This window comes from Lynx canadensis, chromosome A1 (genome assembly GCF_007474595.2).
Source record: "Lynx canadensis isolate LIC74 chromosome A1, mLynCan4.pri.v2, whole genome shotgun sequence".
Taxonomy (NCBI): Eukaryota; Metazoa; Chordata; class Mammalia; order Carnivora; family Felidae; genus Lynx; species Lynx canadensis.
This window is the reverse complement of record NC_044303.2, coordinates 117350743-117369614: the sequence shown is the minus strand read 5'-3', so window position 1 is coordinate 117369614 and position 18872 is coordinate 117350743. Positions and strand designations below refer to the sequence as shown.

The 18872-nt window shown below is 44.4% G+C and overlaps 2 protein-coding genes across 9 annotated transcripts in view; both read right to left on the bottom strand.

The window, feature by feature from the left end:
• The window catches only part of LOC115517050 (protocadherin gamma-C4), a 137622-nt gene that overhangs the window by 72152 nt on the left and 46598 nt on the right, over positions 1–18872 (bottom strand). Inside the window, exon 1 of one of the 8 annotated variants that reach the window (XM_030320255.1) lies at positions 14305–17251. The exons of 4 other annotated variants lie outside the window; for them this stretch is intronic. In XM_030320255.1, coding sequence (XP_030176115.1) covers positions 14305–16722 — 2418 coding nt within the window. In that variant the 5' untranslated portion in view covers positions 16723–17251. 3 more of the 8 variants (XM_030320232.1, XM_030320250.1, XM_030320223.1) reach the window with 3 other exon arrangements.
• The window catches only part of LOC115517209 (protocadherin gamma-A6-like), a 107223-nt gene that overhangs the window by 56140 nt on the left and 32211 nt on the right, over positions 1–18872 (bottom strand).

Here is an 18872-nt window from a genome sequence, read left to right as displayed (position 1 = left end):
CTATGCAGTGTTTCAGATAACACATGTCATTAGGTAACTACCAGGGTTTCAATAACAAGTTGGTTCTGAATATAAGGATTGAATATACTTATATATATTACAAAATGAGTTTTCAAAGGAAATAAAAAAGGAATCCATGACTCATAGGCATATTGAAAACAAACAACAACAAAAAGGAAACACCAAATAGGAATACCAGATAAATCAGTCTCATAAAGTCCAAATATTCACAAACTATTTCACATTAGTATATCTGAAAAATGTAAGCATGTTTAGCCAATTTGAAAATAACTTTTTGAGAAGCACTGGATCAAAATTATTTCTGCAGGTGAATTTACTACATTAAGAAATCTTTTTTTTTAATAATTTTTTTTAATTTTTTTCCAACGTTTATTTATTTTTGGGACAGAGAGAGACAGAGCATGAACGGGGAAGGGGCAGAGAGAGAGGGAGACACAGAATCGGAAACAGGTTCCAGGCTCTGAGCCATCAGCCCAGAGCCCGACGCGGGGCTCGAACTCACGGACTGCGAGATCGTGACCTGGCTGAAGTTGGACGCTTAACCGACTGCGCCACCCAGGCGCCCCTAAGAAATCTTAAACACACACACACACACACACACACACACACACACACTAAAGTACAAGTAAAAGAATAAAATAAAATAATACCAGTTCAACAATTCAACTATTTCTTCAGAACAATCAAATGACTTCATGGTAGAAACAGAAAATATGTGTAGAACTTAAGAAAAAAGGTGTACTCTACATTTCCTCTCCCAAAAGAATCTAGTAGTAAAAAGGCAATCAGTATATCTGTTTTGGTAATATAAATAAATTACACAAAGTTGAAATAATCAACATAATTGAAACATATTACCACTCATCAAAACTCAAAATAGAATTTTCATGCTCAGAGCCAAGCTTACATGTGTGAACACTTACATGTAAATGTTGTATATATGTGTATATAGATAAGGAAAAGAGCTACAGAGTGTATGCCATTGAATCAACATGATCAAATTTGAACATTAGAAATAAAGCAAATAGTGGTAGAATTTAATTATAAATAAATGGAGGCAATGTGAAATTGTAATAGGCAAACAAAAAAATTGTGAATCATTAATTTGAATCCTAACCAGTTCATTGATAGCCACAAACACTGATGATAGAAAAATATTACTAAAACTTAACTTATTATAAAGCAAGCCATGGTAGCTGAACTAGACCTTTAGAATCAAAAGAAAATATGCCAGAGGAGTGGAAAAACCTTTTCTGAAAAATGATGGTAATTTGTTGAAAGATAAAATAGAGGAACTCATATGTATTGCTCTAAACATGTATGAACTGAATATATCCCCCCACCAGAAATATGTTTTTAAGCCACTTAAAAGACTTGCACAGAGATAGCAACAACTGGGAGGTAGGTAATAAATCTCACCTGATTATTCTTGGAGTCAAATTTGCCTAAACCAGCAGCTGAATCTTCAGCTATCAAGAGTGGCTCGCTTTTCTCACAGCTGTCATGACTAATAAGCATGTCCGCATAGTTGGGCTGAGGGAAGATCACGTGACTCCTCCGAGAGTCCGCCGTGAGGGAGACCTCTTGGGAATAGGTCTGCAGGAAAGCTTGCACCCCGTCCACACCCACAAAGTGCGAGGTAGGCATGCCAACCAAACTGCCTCCTGAAGCCTGGAGCAGACGTGTCGCGTGCCAGTGCCTCAGTCTGAGCGCCAGCAGCACAATCACAAACGCGAGGAAGACGCAGGAGACAACTGCCACCGCCACCACTAGGTAGAGTGTGAGGCCAGAATCGTGGGGATTGGCAGAAGACTCGAAGCTGCTTAGGTCAGCCAGGACATCTGGGATACTGTCAGCCACGGCCACGGTGAGCGTGACGGTGGCCGAGAGAGGGGGCTGGCCATGGTCCTGCACCACCACCACCAGGCTCTGCTTGAGCGCATCTCTGTCCTGCAGGGCCCGTGCTGTGCGCACCTCGCCCGTGTGCAGCCCCACCGCGAAGAGCCCTGGCTCGCTGGCCTTGAGCAGGCGGTAGGACAGCCAGGCATTCTGGCCAGAGTCTCTGTCCACCGCCACTACCTTGGTCACCAGGTAGCCAGGCTCAGCTGACCTGGGCGCCAGCTCCACACCAGTGGAACCATCGGTTGGGAGGGTGGGGTGCAGGATCTCTGGCACATTGTCATTCTGGTCCAGCACGAATATGCTCACAGAAACATTGCTGCTGAGTGGCGGGTTCCCACCGTCCAGTGCTGTCACCCACACTTGCAGGTCACGGAACTGTTCATAGTCAAAAGAGCGCAGTGCATACAGGGTGCCGGTGTCTGAGTTGATGGAGACATAGGAGGATAAAGGTGCTGCCTGCAGGGTATCCTCCACTAGGGAATAAGTGACCCGGGAGTTCTCATTGCTGTCCAGGTCAAGTGCCATCACTGAGAAGAAGGAAGCTCCTCTGGGGTTGTTTTCAGGAATGTAGACGGAGTAAGATGAGTCAGCAAAAGTGGGTGGGTTATCATTGTCATCTGCTACATTCAGTGAAATGTGAGTTTCTGTAGACAAGGGTGGATGTCCTTGATCTGTGGCTATCAAGGTTATATTATAGCTGTGGACCTGCTCCCTGTCCAGCACTCTGTTTGTTATCAATTTGTAATAATTTCCATAAGTCTTTTCTAATTTAAAAGGCAGACTGTTAGGAACGAAACATGAGACTTGACCATTTTCTCCAGAGTCTTGATCTTGCACATTTAGAAGAGCAATAACTGTACCTGGAGGAGAGTTTTCCAGCACTGAATTAGTAGAAGATGTGATAGTTATTTCTGGAGCATTATCATTCACATCCACAACTGTGATCAATATCTTAGCAGTGGTCGAGAGACCTCCACCATCTTGGCCTTGAATTTCCATCTCATAAAATCTAGATTTCTCAAAATCCAGAGACCCTCGTATTAAAACTTCTCCAGTTTGAGAATCCAACTGGAATATTTCAGAAGCTTTGCTTTCCATATTCCGGAATGAAAACACCACTTCCCCATTGATTCCCTCATCTGGATCAGTTGCATTTACCATGAGAACCCGAGTTCCAGAGCTGAGGTTTTCAGGAATACTCACTTGATATACAGACTGTGTAAACTTTGGTATATGGTCATTTACATCGAGGACCACTACACGAATGGCAACAGCACCCTGTTGGATGGGATCTCCTCCATCGAAAGCTGTGAGGAGGAGATGGTGAGCAGCCTCCTTTTCCCGGTCCAAACTCCCCTCCAGCACTAGTTCAGGATTCTTGGCCCCATCCATCCCGCCTCGCATTTGCAAGGAAAAATAACTATTAGGATTGAGCTGGTAGCGCTGGAGAGAGTTCATTCCTACATCTGGATCCCTAGCGTTAGGAAGGGGAAATCTCGATCCTGGAGTTGCGTGCTCACTGACTTTTATCTCTATTTCTGCCTCCTGGAAGCTGGGGGCGTTATCATTAATATCCATTATTTCCACCTCCACTCCGTAAATCTTCAGGGTATCTTCCACAAGTATCTCTATATTTAAAAAACAGGAGGACAGTGTCTCACAGAGCTCCTCCCGGTCTAACCTACCTGCAGTGATCAAGCTGCCACTTCGCGGATTCAGAGCGAAAAGCTGCATCCTGCCTCTGGAGATGATGCGGACTCGGCGTTCCGCCAGCTCCCAGGGTTCCAGCCCCAGGTCCTTGGAAATATTGCCCACGAAGAAGCCTTTATCTGTCTCTTCGGGCACCGAGTATTGGATGTGCCCTGCCCCAGACTCCTGTAGCGTCCTCAGGAAAATGTATAGTAGGATCAGCCCGCTGCGGTCCAGAAACAGTAGCCGATTCCCCATGGCAGTAAGCTGAGCTTATATTCCCTGGTTTCTTGGGCTGTTTTGTTCTGAATCAGCTTATGTATCTACCAAGTTCAAGGATGACTGCATCCAGAATATATTAGAGAGAGAACTACTTTAAGTTTCCACCATCAGGATCTGTGAGTATCCATGTTACTCTGCTTTGTGTTGTAGAGATGGGGGAGGGAGGGAAGGCAGCTTGCAGCTTCCCATTCCCTGATTGGTGAAGAGCGGCGCCTAGAGCCAAATCTTATTATTGCAACGAGTAAGAAAAGCCCAACTTAATATGTCTGTTCCAGAAGTTATTACACACCTCTTCAAGAATTACACATATTTGTAAAACTGAAAACTGCACAAAACAAAGGGTTGTATAATGTGATGTTGAAGGTTTACCAAGAGCATTTAATAAAAGGAATAATTATTAAAAGGGATTGTTTAATTTTAAAAAATGTTTTCAAATACTATAGGAACTGAACAACTGCAAGTTAGACTTGCTTTCTATTGATTTTTACCAACTGAAGGGAACAGTATTTATGGATGTGGAACTAGCTCGGTTCCAAAAAAATCATCAGAGCGCATGACTAAAATTCTTACCAATATTTCTTTATTGAGTAAAAGATGAAACATTTGAGAAAATTTGGATGACATTAGGCTGTCATTTTAAAAATTACCATGATATAAAAAAATAGAATTGTGTTCCATATCCTTAAATAAGAAGTATTCTCTTTCATGAAAAATTTGCTTGAGATTTCTATATATTCTACCTTAAATTGCATAGTAGAATGACTGCAGCACAGTAAACTTTAGTCTAAACAGTGATACCAATAGGTTTGACCTAGATTTATTTTAGGAATTTTATCAAGAGATTGAATCTAGAATCATTACTTGTATTTATTTATTTTTTAAAAATTTTTAATGTTTATTCATTTTTGAGAGACAGAGACAGAGCACAAGCAGGTGCAGGGCATAGAGACAGGGAAACACAGAATCAGAAGCAGGCTCTAGGCTCTGAGCTGTCAGCACAGAGCCCAATGCAGGGCTTTATTCCAGCTCACGAACTGTGAGATCATGACCTGAGCCGAAGTCAGATGCTTAACTGACTGAGCCACCCAGGCACCCCTATTAATTTATTTTTAAGTAAGCTCTACACCCAAAGTGGGGTTTGAAATCACAACTGTGAGATCAAGAGTCACATGCTCTACCAACTGAGCCAGCCAGGCACCCCTTAATCTAGAATCTTTAAACAACAATGCTCCATTGGAATACATTGGCATTAGAATATAAAAAGCATTATTTTAAATACTTACCTGTTTTAAAGTTTTCTTATCTGCTTCAACACTAGGAGTTAAAATGCTAGTCATTAGTCCCGAAGGGCTATCTTTGTTGAGAATATCTTGTGTGGCTGGAAAATGATCAACAGATGTGAGAAAATTAAATTCCGGATTAGTTTGATCCCCAGGCACACAAAAATTATAGGCATAGGGTAATGTTCCTTCACTGTAGTTGGCGGTAATCTCGGGTCCACACTTGGAACACCGAACAGACCCAAAGCAGCTCTCTGGGGCGTGGCTGGAAGAGCTTCGCAGGCGCAGGGCCACCGCCAGAATCACCGCAAGGAGGAAGAGCACCGAGATCAAGGCCAAAGCCACCACCAGGTAAAACTGCAGCTCGGCCTGGGGGTCAGAGGGCTCCGGGCGGTCGCTGACATCCGGCAGTACTTCTTGGAGGCTGTCGGCGAAAACCAGGTGCAGCGTCGCGGTGGCAGAGAGGGGCGGCTGTCCCCCGTCCCGCACGGCGACCAGCAGGCGCTGGCGGGCCGCGTCCCTGTCGCCCAAAGCACGCGCAGTGCGCACCTCGCCCGTGCGCAGCCCCAGGCTGAAGAGTCCGGGCTCGCTGGCCTGCAGCACGTGGTACGACAGCCACGCATTGTGTCCCGAGTCGGCGTCCACCGCCACCACCTTGGTGACCAGGTAGCCGGGCTGCGCGGCGCGCGGCACCGTGTCGAAGAGCGCCGAGCCGTCGGGCCCCAGCGCCGGGTACAGCACCCTAGGCGCGTTGTCGTTGCGGTCGCCCACCAACACGCGCAGGCTCACGTTGGCGCTGAGCGCGGGCGAGCCCTGGTCGCGGGCCTGCACCGTCAGCTCGAAGGCGCGCAGCTGCTCGTGGTCGAAGGCGCGCTGCGCGAACACCACGCCGCTCTGCGCGCTCACGGACACGTAGGACGCCAGCGCCCGCGGCTCCAGGTCGCTGGCCACGATGGAGTAGGACACGCGGCCGTTGGGCCCTAGGTCGGGGTCGGAGGCGCTGACTTGGGCGATGGAGGCTCCTGGAGGGTTATTCTCAGCCACGTGGACCACATAGGAGGCCTGGTGGAAAATCGGTGTGTTGTCATTGACATCGGTGATGTGCAAGGTGATGGTAGTGCTGGAGGAGAGGGGCGGAATGCCCCTGTCAGTGGCTGTGATGGTGACGTTGTATTCCGGAGTCTGTTCTCGGTCTAGGGGTCCATCTGTTACCAGCTTGTAGTAATTATTAGATGAAGAATGAATCTTAAATGGAATATCTCTACTTAAGTTACAAATGACTTCTCCGTTTTCCCCAGAATCCTGGTCCTGTGTTTTGAAGAGAACAACAACCATTCCTGGATGGGAATCCTCCAAAATTTGATCAGAGAGAGAAGTAATGATTATTTCAGGGATGTTGTCGTTTTCATCTAGAACTTCTATGATTACTTTACACTGGGTAGAGAGGGATCCTCGGTCTTTCGCTTCTACATCCATGGTATATCTTTCTACTTCTTCAAAATCCAAGGGTTGCTGAGTTATAATGTTTCCTGTGGCAGAATCCAGAGAGAACACATGCTGGGCTTTATTAGCCATACCAAGGAATGAGTAGGTGATCTCCGCGTTGAAGCCTTCGTCTTGGTCAGTGGCACTCACCTGCACCACTGAGGTGCCTGGGGGTACACCTTCACGAAGACTGACCCTATACATACCTTGGCTGAACACCGGGGGGTTATCATTGGCATCCACCACCAGGATTCGGATCTGAGCTGTGCTGCTTCGTGGTGGATTTCCATTGTCAAATGCTGTCAGCACCAGATGATGAGAGCTTTGTGTTTCCCGGTCCAGGGTCTTCTTCAGTACTAATTCTGGATATTTGCCACCATCGGGATTGTCTTTCACCACCAAGGAGAAGTACTCATTAGGGCTTAGCTCGTATTTGCTCAGTGAATTCGTACTAATATCAGGATCTTTTGCAGACTCAAGAATTGTTCCCATCCCTGGGGTGACAGATTCACTGATTTCTAAGTTTATTTCATCTTTATGGAACTGAGGGGCATGGTCATTAATATCCTCAACAACCACAATGATATGAAAGATATTTAAAGGATTTTCCACCACGGCTTCCAACTGCAACTCACATCTTCTTCTCTCTTTGCATATCTGCTCCCGGTCTATTCGGTCCTTCACTAGTAAGTCCCCGCTCTCTGCGTCTACGTTGAAAAGCAGCTTCTCCGTGCTGACTCGCAGCTTCCTAGCTGACACGTCCAGGACACTGAGCCCGAGATCCTTGGCGAGGTTCCCCACCACCGAGCCCTTGGCCAGTTCCTCGGGAATCGAGTAGCGGATCGGCTCGCAGAGCGCGGGGTAGAACAAAGGTAGCAGGAAGGGAAACAGTACCTGCCGCCTGCCGGCCGGGCGCCTCTGAACGCAGCTCCCTCCCATTGCGCGCTCTAGTTCTCGCTGGGTCCCAGTCTTTCTAGCTAGAAAAAGGGCCCGCTATCGCACTGGTAGCATTCGGCCCAGAACATACAGAGCCTCCAGTCTTCGGGCTGGGAATCTGTGTGTGCTGGGGAGAGTCTGCGCGGCCAGAAGCCCCTGTGTGTATGGGGTTCCTTCACTCTGTGTTGTTGACTGCGCAGGAACACCCAGGCTAGAGGCTGAAGAATCCCGGGCGACAGCACTTGCCCTGTACTGGCCGACAGCGGCGCCCAGAGGCTTTGTGTGGAACCGCAAGCTAGTTTTTCTCTTTAAGGAAATCTTGTTAAAATGTAAGATGATAACAGCTAATATCCTAAATCTTATTTCTCAATGTTTTCATTCTCATCATGAAACGTGTTTCATATGGTAAAAATTATAATATGTTGTATATGTTAAAAATTTACATAGACTTTGAATAAGTACTTCTTTCAAAATTCAAAAAAGCACAAAAGAATATAGAGTGTAAAGTAGCTCTTCCATCCCATGGCCCATTGCTATTCAGTTCTTGCATCCAGAGGTAATCACTGTTGTTCCTTTTAAAAGTAATTATCCACAAAGGTAAGTACTGAAAGTAAGCAAAAATCTTTTTGTCTTCAATCGTAGCTTACATTTAGCTAGAAAGCATTAGTCCATCTCCCATATTTAGAAATTAGAAGGCTGTCATTCCCATAGTCATTACATTCATCTAGGGTGTTCTGTGCTGTTTTCAAATAATAATTAACATGATTTGGTCACAATAATTACCACGCCGAAAGAGTAGTTTTTTAAAAACCCTGTATTTTTCAGAACAGAATTATTTAGATATAGATGCGTAATAATTTTGACTCCCAAAGATAGATTTAAAATGACTTTCAATGATTTAAGTTAATAACTATGACCCTAAAGGATGTGCTCTCTTTCCATAGACCTATTGTTGAACAAATGTTGGATGACAATGAGAAAAATCATAGTGTCATAAATATTTTGAGACACATTAGGATATTCTTGGACTGTATGCTACCATATTGGTTTGGAAGAATACTAGTAATAAGTTAAAAGTAAGATATCAAACTAAATACATCGTCATCGTCACTAAAGTAAATGGCCACATCAGTAACTCTACTTACTGATTGTTTAGAATACTTCTGTGTACTTCTCTGCTTATATTCAGATCTCCCACAGAAATGACATTTCTTTCTTGACCTAGTTTATTTTGATTCTTAACATCAGAATTTTCATAAATCCAGGTGGATCTTCTTTCTTCTATGTTACAAAGCCACTGAAATACCCTTGGAACTCATCTTTTGCTTCTGTTCTTAGGCACATGTACAAATGCTTTTTCTTATTTGGAGAATTTAACAAAAAATGCTGGCAGCATAACCCAAAATTTGCTTACTTTAACCTTCTATACGTTCTTTAGCATCCCTAGTGAGCAAGGAAAGTCAAATTAAAATGCTGTCTTCCACATAACAGTATGAAATTAGAATCACAAGCAAAAAGGATGCTACACTGTTACAGGGTGCCTAGGTAGCTCAGTCCGTTAAGCATCTGACTTTTGATTTTGGCTCAGATCATGATCTTTCAGTTCGTGGGCCTGAGCCCCATGTGTTCTGTGTTGGGCTCTGCACTGACAGCATGGAGCCTGCTTGGGATTCTCTCTCCCTCTCTCTCAGCCCCTCCAATGCATGCACTTTCTCTCAAAATAAATAAACTTTAAAAAAAGGATGCTAATGTATTGTTACCAATTATGATTACACTTGGAAAATTTTAAGCACACATTGTTAACAATTGTTAGTAGAATATTAATGAAAAACTTAAATCCTTCTAGGAAGTATATTCAACTGTAATTGTCACCGCAAGGTATATTTTGAAAAATAAAACCACAAAGATGTATTGCTTTTCTCGTTGGGAAAAACAACACTGAGGAACCTGTTCACTGTTTCCAGTGAAGTTAATGGATTTGTCTCTGATATTCACCTATTTTACCAGACCTGCCTTCAAAACAAGAGCTAAGGTTGCCTAAGAGGCTAAGATTTTAGCATGTGGCCAAGAGAAGTGTACATAAATTGACAGACACTTATGGAGGTACTCTCAGGAACTGTCAGTACTGTACTCAACAAAACTATAAAGTAGAATGCTCTGCAAAATCGTAACAGCCTTGTGACCATAGGCTTTCATTGGAATTACGTGAATATTTACCAGAAAATAAAAACATATCAGTCTTAATTACCATCAAATTCTACTCTTCAATGTTTTAGCAAGAAACAAATATCATTGAAATGGAGGGAACAGTGAAAAAAATAAAGACCAAAATTTTCTATCATTATGCCAAACCTAAAAGTAAAACCAATTATAATTCTTAAAAGAAAAAGAGTAAAACCAGAACTCACTGGAACCAAAGGGTTATCTTCTACAGGTAACTTCAAATCATCTAACAAAGACAAAGGATCCTTTTTCTCAAATCTCTCATGGCTAATGAGCATGTCGGTGTAGTTGGGCTCGGGGAAGATCGCGTGACTCTTCCGTGAGTCTGCTGTGAGGGAGACCTCATGGGAATACGTCTGCAGGAAAGCCCGCACCCCTTCCACGCCCACAAAGGGGGAGGTGGGCACACCCACTAGCCCGCCTCCTGAAGCTTGGAGCTGGTGCGATGTGTGCCAGCGCCTCAACCTGAGAGCCAGTAGCACGATGACAAAAGCGAGGAAGATGCAGGAAACTATGGCTACCGCCACGACCAGGTATAGCGTTAGACCTGAAGCTTCGGAGTCACGTGGAACTTCCAGACTGCCCAGGTCAGCCAGGACATCTGGGATGCTGTCAGCAATGGCCACAGTGAGTGTGACGGTGGCTGAGAGAGGGGGCTGGCCATGGTCCTGCACCGCCACGACCAGGCTCTGCTTGAGCGCATCTCTGTCCAGCAGGGCCCGTGCTGTGCGCACCTCGCCTGTGTGCAGCCCCACTGCGAAGAGCCCTGGTTCGCTGGCCTTGAGCAGGCGGTAGGACAGTCGGGCATTCTGACCTGAGTCTTTGTCCACTGCCACCACCTTAGTGACCAAATAGCCAGACTCTGAAGAACGGGGTGCCAGCTCCATTCCAGTGGAAGTGTCAGTGGGTAGGGTGGGGTACAGGATCTCTGGTGCATTGTCATTCTGGTCCAGCACAAATATGCTCACAGAAACATTGCTGCTGAGAGGTGGGTCCCCACTGTCAGTGGCAATCACCTGAATCTGTAGATCATGAAATTGCTCATAGTCGAAAGTTCGCAACGCATACAGGACTCCTGTGTCAGAGTTTATGGAGACGTAGGAGGATAGAGGTGCTTCCTGGAAAGTGTCTTCAGCTAGGGAGTAAATAACCTGAGCATTCTCTTTGCTGTCTGGGTCTAGTGCAGTCACAGACAAGATGGAGGCACCTCTGGGGTTGTTCTCCGGGATATAGGTGAAGTAAGAGATGTGGGAAAAAGTGGGTGGGTTGTCATTAATATCTGCCACTTGCACAGTGAAGTGAGTTTCTGTTAATAGGGGTGGATTTCCTCCATCTGTGGCTGTCACTGTGATATTGTAAGAGGATACCTGTTCCCTGTCAAGGGTTCTGTGTGTCACCAGTCTATAATAACCGTCAATGGATTTCTCTAACTTAAATGGTAGATTGCCTGATATGGAACAGGTGACCTGTCCATTCTGCCCAGAGTCTGGATCATGCACATTTAAAAGGGCTATAATAGTTCCCGGAGGTGAGTCTTCCATCAGGGGACTAAACAGAGATGTGATGGTCACCTCTGGATTGTTGTCATTTACATCTTCTACTGTAATCAATACTTTTGCCATTGCAAGATATGCTCCTCCATCTTCTGCTTGTATTTCTAATTCATAGAAATCTGTTTCTTCGTAGTCTAGATTTTCTGATAATTTTATTTCCCCAGTATTTTTGTTTAGTTGGAATTTCAACAATTTGTCAGGAACAAATTTTCGGAATGAATATGTGACTTCTCCATTGGCTCCTTCATCCCTGTCTGTGGCAGTGACTGTAAGCAGCTGTGTGCCCACAGGCAAGTTCTCCAGAACACTCACTCGGTATTCTGGCAAGGTAAAGACCGGTGCATTGTCATTTGTATCAAAGACGATCACACTGATGAGAACTGTACCAGATAGGAGAGGGTCACCCCCATCGGAGGCAGTGAGGACCAGGTGGTGTAGTGCCTCTTCCTCACGATCCAGGGCGTGCTTCAGTACCAGCTCCGGGTATTTGACACCACTGGCATGACTCTGAACTGCTAATGAGAAGTACTTATTGGAGCTGAGCTGGTAGCTCTGGAGGGAGTTCACACCCACGTCTGGATCAGCAGCTTCCAGGAGAGGAAAACGCATTCCTGGAGCGACATTTTCATTAATTTTTACCTCTACATTTTCTGCTTGGAATTTTGGGGCATTATCGTTGACATCAGTTATTTCTATTTCTATCCCAAAAAGTTCCACCCTATCTTCCACAAGAATGTTAAAATTCACCAGACACCGTGCACTCTGACCACAGAGCTCCTCCCGGTCTATCCTGCCTGCGGTGACCAAACTGCCACTTCTCGGGTTCAGAGCGAAAAGCTGCATCCTACCTCTGGAGACGATGCGGACTCCAGGCTCAGCCAGCTCCCAGGGCTCCAGCCCCAGGTCCTTGGAGATGTTGCCGACGAAAGAGCCTTTCTCTAACTCCTCAGGAACGGAGTAGCGGATCTGCCGGGCTTCAGCCTCCCATGACAAACCGAGGAAAAGACAGAACAAAACCAGCGCTTTGCGGTTGGAGTGGTTCCTTTTAGCAGCCATTGTTGTCTAGTCAAGGAATTCTCGCCAAGTAATCACTGGGCACGTTGTGTGTTTTAACGATTCCTTTTTCTTTGTCTGGCTGCTGGGAGCCTCTGTAGCCTACGCACCTCAAATTCTGGAGTGAGTTTCACTGCAACCCTGGAGCCGGTTTGTAGGAACTGAGGAGCTTTGCGTAGTCGGAGCCCTGAGAATCCGGATTGAGCGCTGGCTGTGTTTCTCTGGGAGAACAGCGGCGCTCAGAGTCCTGAGAAGTTACTGCACCCACTATGTGTGCAATGGAAAACACGGTACTCTTTGTTGGATCTTTCATTTTACTTTACAATACTTCTTTGGCTTCTCAACTGATATCCCTTAAGTCAACTACTACTTGTAGATTGCTTATTGGGTAGGATAAATGGAAAGTACTATAAAATATCAAATGAAAATAACTGGTCAAATATACATATTTGTAACACTTTCTGAGTAGAAACATACTCATTTCTAGCTATATTCACTTATAATTTTTATTTTAGCTTTAACTAATTGGCCAATTAATTAAATTTGTTGATGATTAATATTGTGTAAAAATTTTTCAAAATATTCTTTTCTAAAATAGTTTTATTGAGCCTCCATGAACTGTTTTGAAAACAATGTTTTTTTTTATTGTAGGCATATATAATTAGAAGTTAATTTGACCTATTTAAATTAATGAAGTAACCACAAACTAAAAGGAGTATAACATGTCTGTGTGGTAATGGGAAGAAAAATATAAGAATTTCAAGCTACAATTTTTAAAAACAAAATAATGATGTAGGGTTTTTTTTTTAAGTAAGTATTTACTCAAATGATCTGTTTTCATCAGAGCACTGATGCCCATACAAACAATCTCTTCTGGCACTTTGTATGGAAGCCCAAAGTGAAGTGGTTCAGACATCTTCAATTCTACCTGCCCATCAACCCAGCAGAAGTTCTCTCCCCAAAGGTGAGGAGTTTAGAGGTTCACATCTTTTATACAGAGAACAGGTTGTTCAGGACCATTTATGTCACTATGCCTCCAAAGTGTGGAACTTTTCAAAGATTTTATATTTTGTCTTCAAAGACTTTATATCAGACAATTAGAGACAGAGACTGAGTGCAAAAGGCAGTGACAGTTCATTTGCTTTCTTGGAAATTCATTCTTTTTCAATGTAGAGGAAAAAAGATTAGGAAAGAGTACAATTTGAGCTCCAAGAAAAGATAAATAAACATAAGAAGAAAGCCAGAAGAACCAAATGCTGAAGAGAAAAAATCCTCTAGGGTAGTTATTATTAAGTTCTGGGGAGCATAGAAACCTTGGCAATGGAAAACAAGTTTGACTCATCTCCCAAGGAAAATACGTATTTCTATAACTTTGCATAGAATTTCAGAAACTTTTCGATTTGTTCACCATCTCCCCTCAAATGCTTAGTTATTTTAATTACTAGAATAAATGAAGATACCTAAATATAGCCAGGATATTATTTACAATAAATGTTTCTTTGAAACAAGCACCTGCTTGAATATTTAATGAGTGGCTTAATATTATTACACTCAAAATATATAAGTAGAATATGGAAAATTCATCTTAAATCTTAACAAACTCGAGTAATTACTTATTAATTTATTCAGTAAGAAGCCACCGCCTGTTTTGCTAATCTGAGCTTGACTAGATATTGCCAATTTAGTGACATTATTGCTGAATTATAGAGCACTTACAAACCAAGTAACTCTTGAAAAATATAATCTGCAAAAAGTAAATACTAAGACAAGGTGATTAGTTATGGATTTTCCAAATATGACTCATATTAACAAATACAATAGTATGCCTCAAATAAGAGAAAACAATAGAATGTTTCAGAAGACACAAAAATGTAACTCACCGGTGTGAGCATCTCAGGATGTGCAGTCAAATCATGCCCACCCTGAAGTGGAATTAAGGCCCCAGACGAATCACCGCAAACTATGTCTTGAGTGGAATGCAATAGCTCATTAGATTTTAGGAAGTTAAACTCTGCCTTTCCGGTTTGGGCAACGCACAAATTGTAGGAATAAGGCAAAGTCCCCTCACTGTAGTTAGGAGGAACCACAGGTCCAGACTTGACACAAAGACCAGGCTGAAAGCAGCCCCAGGCAGCGGGGCTGGGGGAGCGGCGCAGGCGCAGGGCCACCGCCAGAATCACCGCAAGGAGGAAGAGCACCGAGATCAAGGCCAAAGCCACCACCAGGTAAAACTGCAGCTCGGCCTGGGGGTCAGAGGGCTCCGGGCGGTCGCTGACATCCGGCAGTACTTCTTGGAGGCTGTCGGCGAAAACCAGGTGCAGCGTCGCGGTGGCAGAGAGGGGCGGCTGTCCCCCGTCCCGCACGGCGACCAGCAGGCGCTGGCGGGCCGCGTCCCTGTCGCCCAAAGCACGCGCAGTGCGCACCTCGCCCGTGCGCAGCCCCAGGCTGAAGAGTCCGGGCTCGCTGGCCTGCAGCACGTGGTACGACAGCCACGCATTGTGTCCCGAGTCGGCGTCCACCGCCACCACCTTGGTGACCAGGTAGCCGGGCTGCGCGGCGCGCGGCACCGTGTCGAAGAGCGCCGAGCCGTCGGGCCCCAGCGCCGGGTACAGCACCCTAGGCGCGTTGTCGTTGCGGTCGCCCACCAACACGCGCAGGCTCACGTTGGCGCTGAGCGCGGGCGAGCCCTGGTCGCGGGCCTGCACCGTCAGCTCGAAGGCGCGCAGCTGCTCGTGGTCGAAGGCGCGCTGCGCGAACACCACGCCGCTCTGCGCGCTCACGGACATGTAGGACGCCAGCGCCCGCGGCTCCAGGTCGCTGGCCACGATGGAGTAGGACACGCGGCCGTTGGGCCCTAGGTCGGGGTCGGAGGCGCTGACTTGGGCGATGGAGGCTCCTGGAGGGTTATTCTCAGCCACGTGGACCACATAGGAGGCCTGGTGGAAAATCGGTGTGTTGTCATTGACATCGGTGATGTGCAAGGTGATGGTAGTGCTGGAGGAGAGGGGCGGAATGCCCCTGTCAGTGGCTGTGATGGTGACGTTGTATTCTGGAGTCTGCTCTCGGTCTAGCGGTCCATCTGTCACCAGCTTGTAGTAATTATTAGAAGAGGAGTAAATCTTGAAAGGAATATCCTTTTCTATGTTACATGTGACTTCTCCATTTCCCCCGAAATCCTTGTCCCGTGTTTTGAAGAGAACAACCACCATTCCTGGAAGAGAATCCTCCAAAATTTCATCAGAGAGAGAGGTGATGATTATTTCTGGCCTGTTGTCGTTTTCATCTAGGATTTCAATGATTACTTTACATTGGGTAGAGAGTCCACCTCCATCCCTTGCTTCCACTTCCATGGTATATCTTTCTATATCCTCAAAATCCAATGACTGGTTATTCTTAATCATACCTGTTTTCTCATTCAGCAAGAACATGTACCTTGTACTCTGAGCAGTGCTCCTGAAGTAGTAGTTCACTTCTGCATTGACCCCCTCATCCTTGTCAGTGGCTGTCACCTGCAACACGGAGGATCCAGGGGGCAGATTTTCACTAACACTGATTCTGTATTCATCTTTGCTGAACACCGGAAAGTTATCATTAGCATCCCTGACAGAGATTTCTATTCGAGTGGTGGCACTTCTTGGTGGGTTCCCCCCATCCAAGGCAGTCAATATCAAGTGATGAGAATGCTGCTCTTCCCTGTCTAGGAGTTTTTCCAAAGTTAACTCTGGATATTTACCACCATCGGAATTAACTCTAACCATTAATGAGAAATAAGGGTTAGGATTTATCTGATAATCTTTAACTGAGTTCATGTTTATATCGGGGTCAGTGGCAGGGTCAAGGGATATTCGTGCACCTTCTGATACAGATTCAAAAATTTCTAAAAGTATTTCCTTTTTATCGAATTGAGGGGCATGGTCATTAATATCCTCAACAACAACAATGATATGAAAGATATTTAAAGGATTTTCCACCACGGCTTCCAACTGCAACTCACATCTTCTTCTCTCTTTGCATATCTGCTCCCGGTCTATTCGGTCCTTCACTAGTAAGTCCCCGCTCTCTGCGTCTACGTTGAAAAGCAGCTTCTCCGTGCTGACTCGCAGCTTCCTAGCTGACACGTCCAGGACACTGAGCCCGAGATCCTTGGCGAGGTTCCCCACCACCGAGCCCTTGGCCAGTTCCTCGGGAATTGAGTAGCGGATCGGCTCGCAGAGCGCGGGGTAGAACAAAGGTAGCAGGAAGGGAAACAGTACCTGCCGCCTGCCGGCCGGGCGCCTCTGAACGCAGCTCCCTCCCATTGCGCGCTCTAGTTCTCGCTGGGTCCCAGTCTTTCCGGAAAGTCAAAGAAACTGCAATCCACGGCGTCACTGGAAGAGCATTCCACCCATGACAAGCGTACCTGGGAATCCGTAAATATTGGGCAAAGTCTGCGCCTCCAGGAGACCCAGTTGTATAAGCAGATTTTCTTCTGTGTTGGTGACTGCCCAGGAAATCCCAGGCTGGAGACAGAAATCCCAGGCGACTGCGCTTGCCCTGTACTGGCCGACAGCGGCGCCCAGAGGCCCCGTGTGGAACCGCAGGCATTTTCCTCTTGAATCCAATTGTTCTCTACAATCTCTATAATATATATATTCCTCTTCGAAATTCCTATACATATTTATATATATGCCCTGTACTCTGTGAAGTGCTCCTGAGGTAGTTGTTTACTTCTGCATAGACCCCCTCGTCCTCCTGAGTGGCTGTCAACTGCAACACGGAGGACTGGGGGCCAATTACATACAAATAGAAACATACGATATTTATTTCTCTATATATAGAATATGTATATATTGCTTCTTGAAAATGAACTTATATAATAGCCCCTAATTTTATTATTATATTATTACAGACTATATGCTTAGTGTTTTAAAGAAATTTATTATAGAAAAATTTCAAACTTCTACAAAGTAGGGAAGATTATTATTGAATCTTCATATACTCATCACCCAATGACAATAACGATCAACACAAGGCCATCTTCATTTAATATAATTTGTACACCCTCATTATTTTGAAGCAAATCCAAGATACTTTAACTCTTCTTTTAAGATGAAACATTAAGATTAATAAGGATTTTATATTTAAGCCTATTTTGTTATATAAAATGTTACCAATACAAAAGTCTATCTAGTTTAAGAAAACTAGAATTCAACATTTTCCACACTGCCCATTCACCCAGTGAGCTTTGTGTTCTGTTTTAAAGGCAAGTGATATTAATGGTAGAGAATAGTAGTTACTGACCTACAAGCCTTCATCACTATGTTATGTTTTTTCCCAAGTTAACACATACTTAATATTTGTAAATACTAAGTACCAATGGTTACTCGCGAGGACAGAAACTTCAAGTGACAGTTTTCCTATTTCATAGTTAAAAATATGATCCTGAAGCATGCTTTAATTTTTTCCTACTAAATTAGGAGTAAGGAGTATTTGAAATCAGTATAACATCTGTATGTCATAATGGCTGTCCAGATGTTACCCCTATTAGCCAGCACTTTTCAAATAAAATTTTTGAGTCAACTTCATAGTTTATTTTTAAAGTCTCCTAGAAAGTCATTTATTACTCGGAATGCCACCATGTTTAAAATAAAATGAAATAGGGGCATCTGGGTCGCTCAGTCAGTCATGTTTGATTTCAGCTCAGGTCATGATCTCGTGGTTTAAGAGTCTGAGCCCCACATCAGGTTCTCTGCTCTCTGTGCGGAGCCTGCTTGGGTTCTTCTGTCCCCTCTCTGCCCCTCCCCCACTCATTGCCCCCCTCCTCAAAAAATAAACTTGAAAAAATATTATTCCTTTCCTATATCTAAAAGCTAGTAAAATATTCTTAGAACCTCTTCCAGCAGTTCCTGAGAATATTTTCCTAAGTTGTCTTCCTTATCCAGGTTTATTTCTAGCCTCAAGGTTGGAGAATTGAGCCATAAATAACAGACAGTTGAATAATTTTTATTTCCCTTGTTTTGTCCTCAACAGTGTTCATTCTCAGAAACCCCTCTAAGTGAATTGTGATTCTTCCTCAGAAGTGATCTTTAAATTCAAACAACCTCTACAAACATGTGATCTGGAAAACATAACCTCAAAGGGGGGTTGTCCTATAATAGAAACAGAAAAGCAGAAGCAGAAAAATCTGGGCTCTCAGTTTCTTCAAGAAGAATGCATGTGTTTTCTCATTAATTTACCTTCACATAGTGTCAGCTGTATTTATGTTTCAGAGGTATGTAAGAAGTTCAAAGATAAGTAGGAAGTTCACTATGTGGCCACTGAAGATAGCAACAATAATAAATTTCAGGAATGGAAAACCACCTCTAAGAATTAGTAGTGAACTGATAATCAACCAAGGAACCCCACCCCAATAGCCCATATCAATGGCTCAATAATGAGAGAAGCCCCATGAAAAAGATATCCATTGACC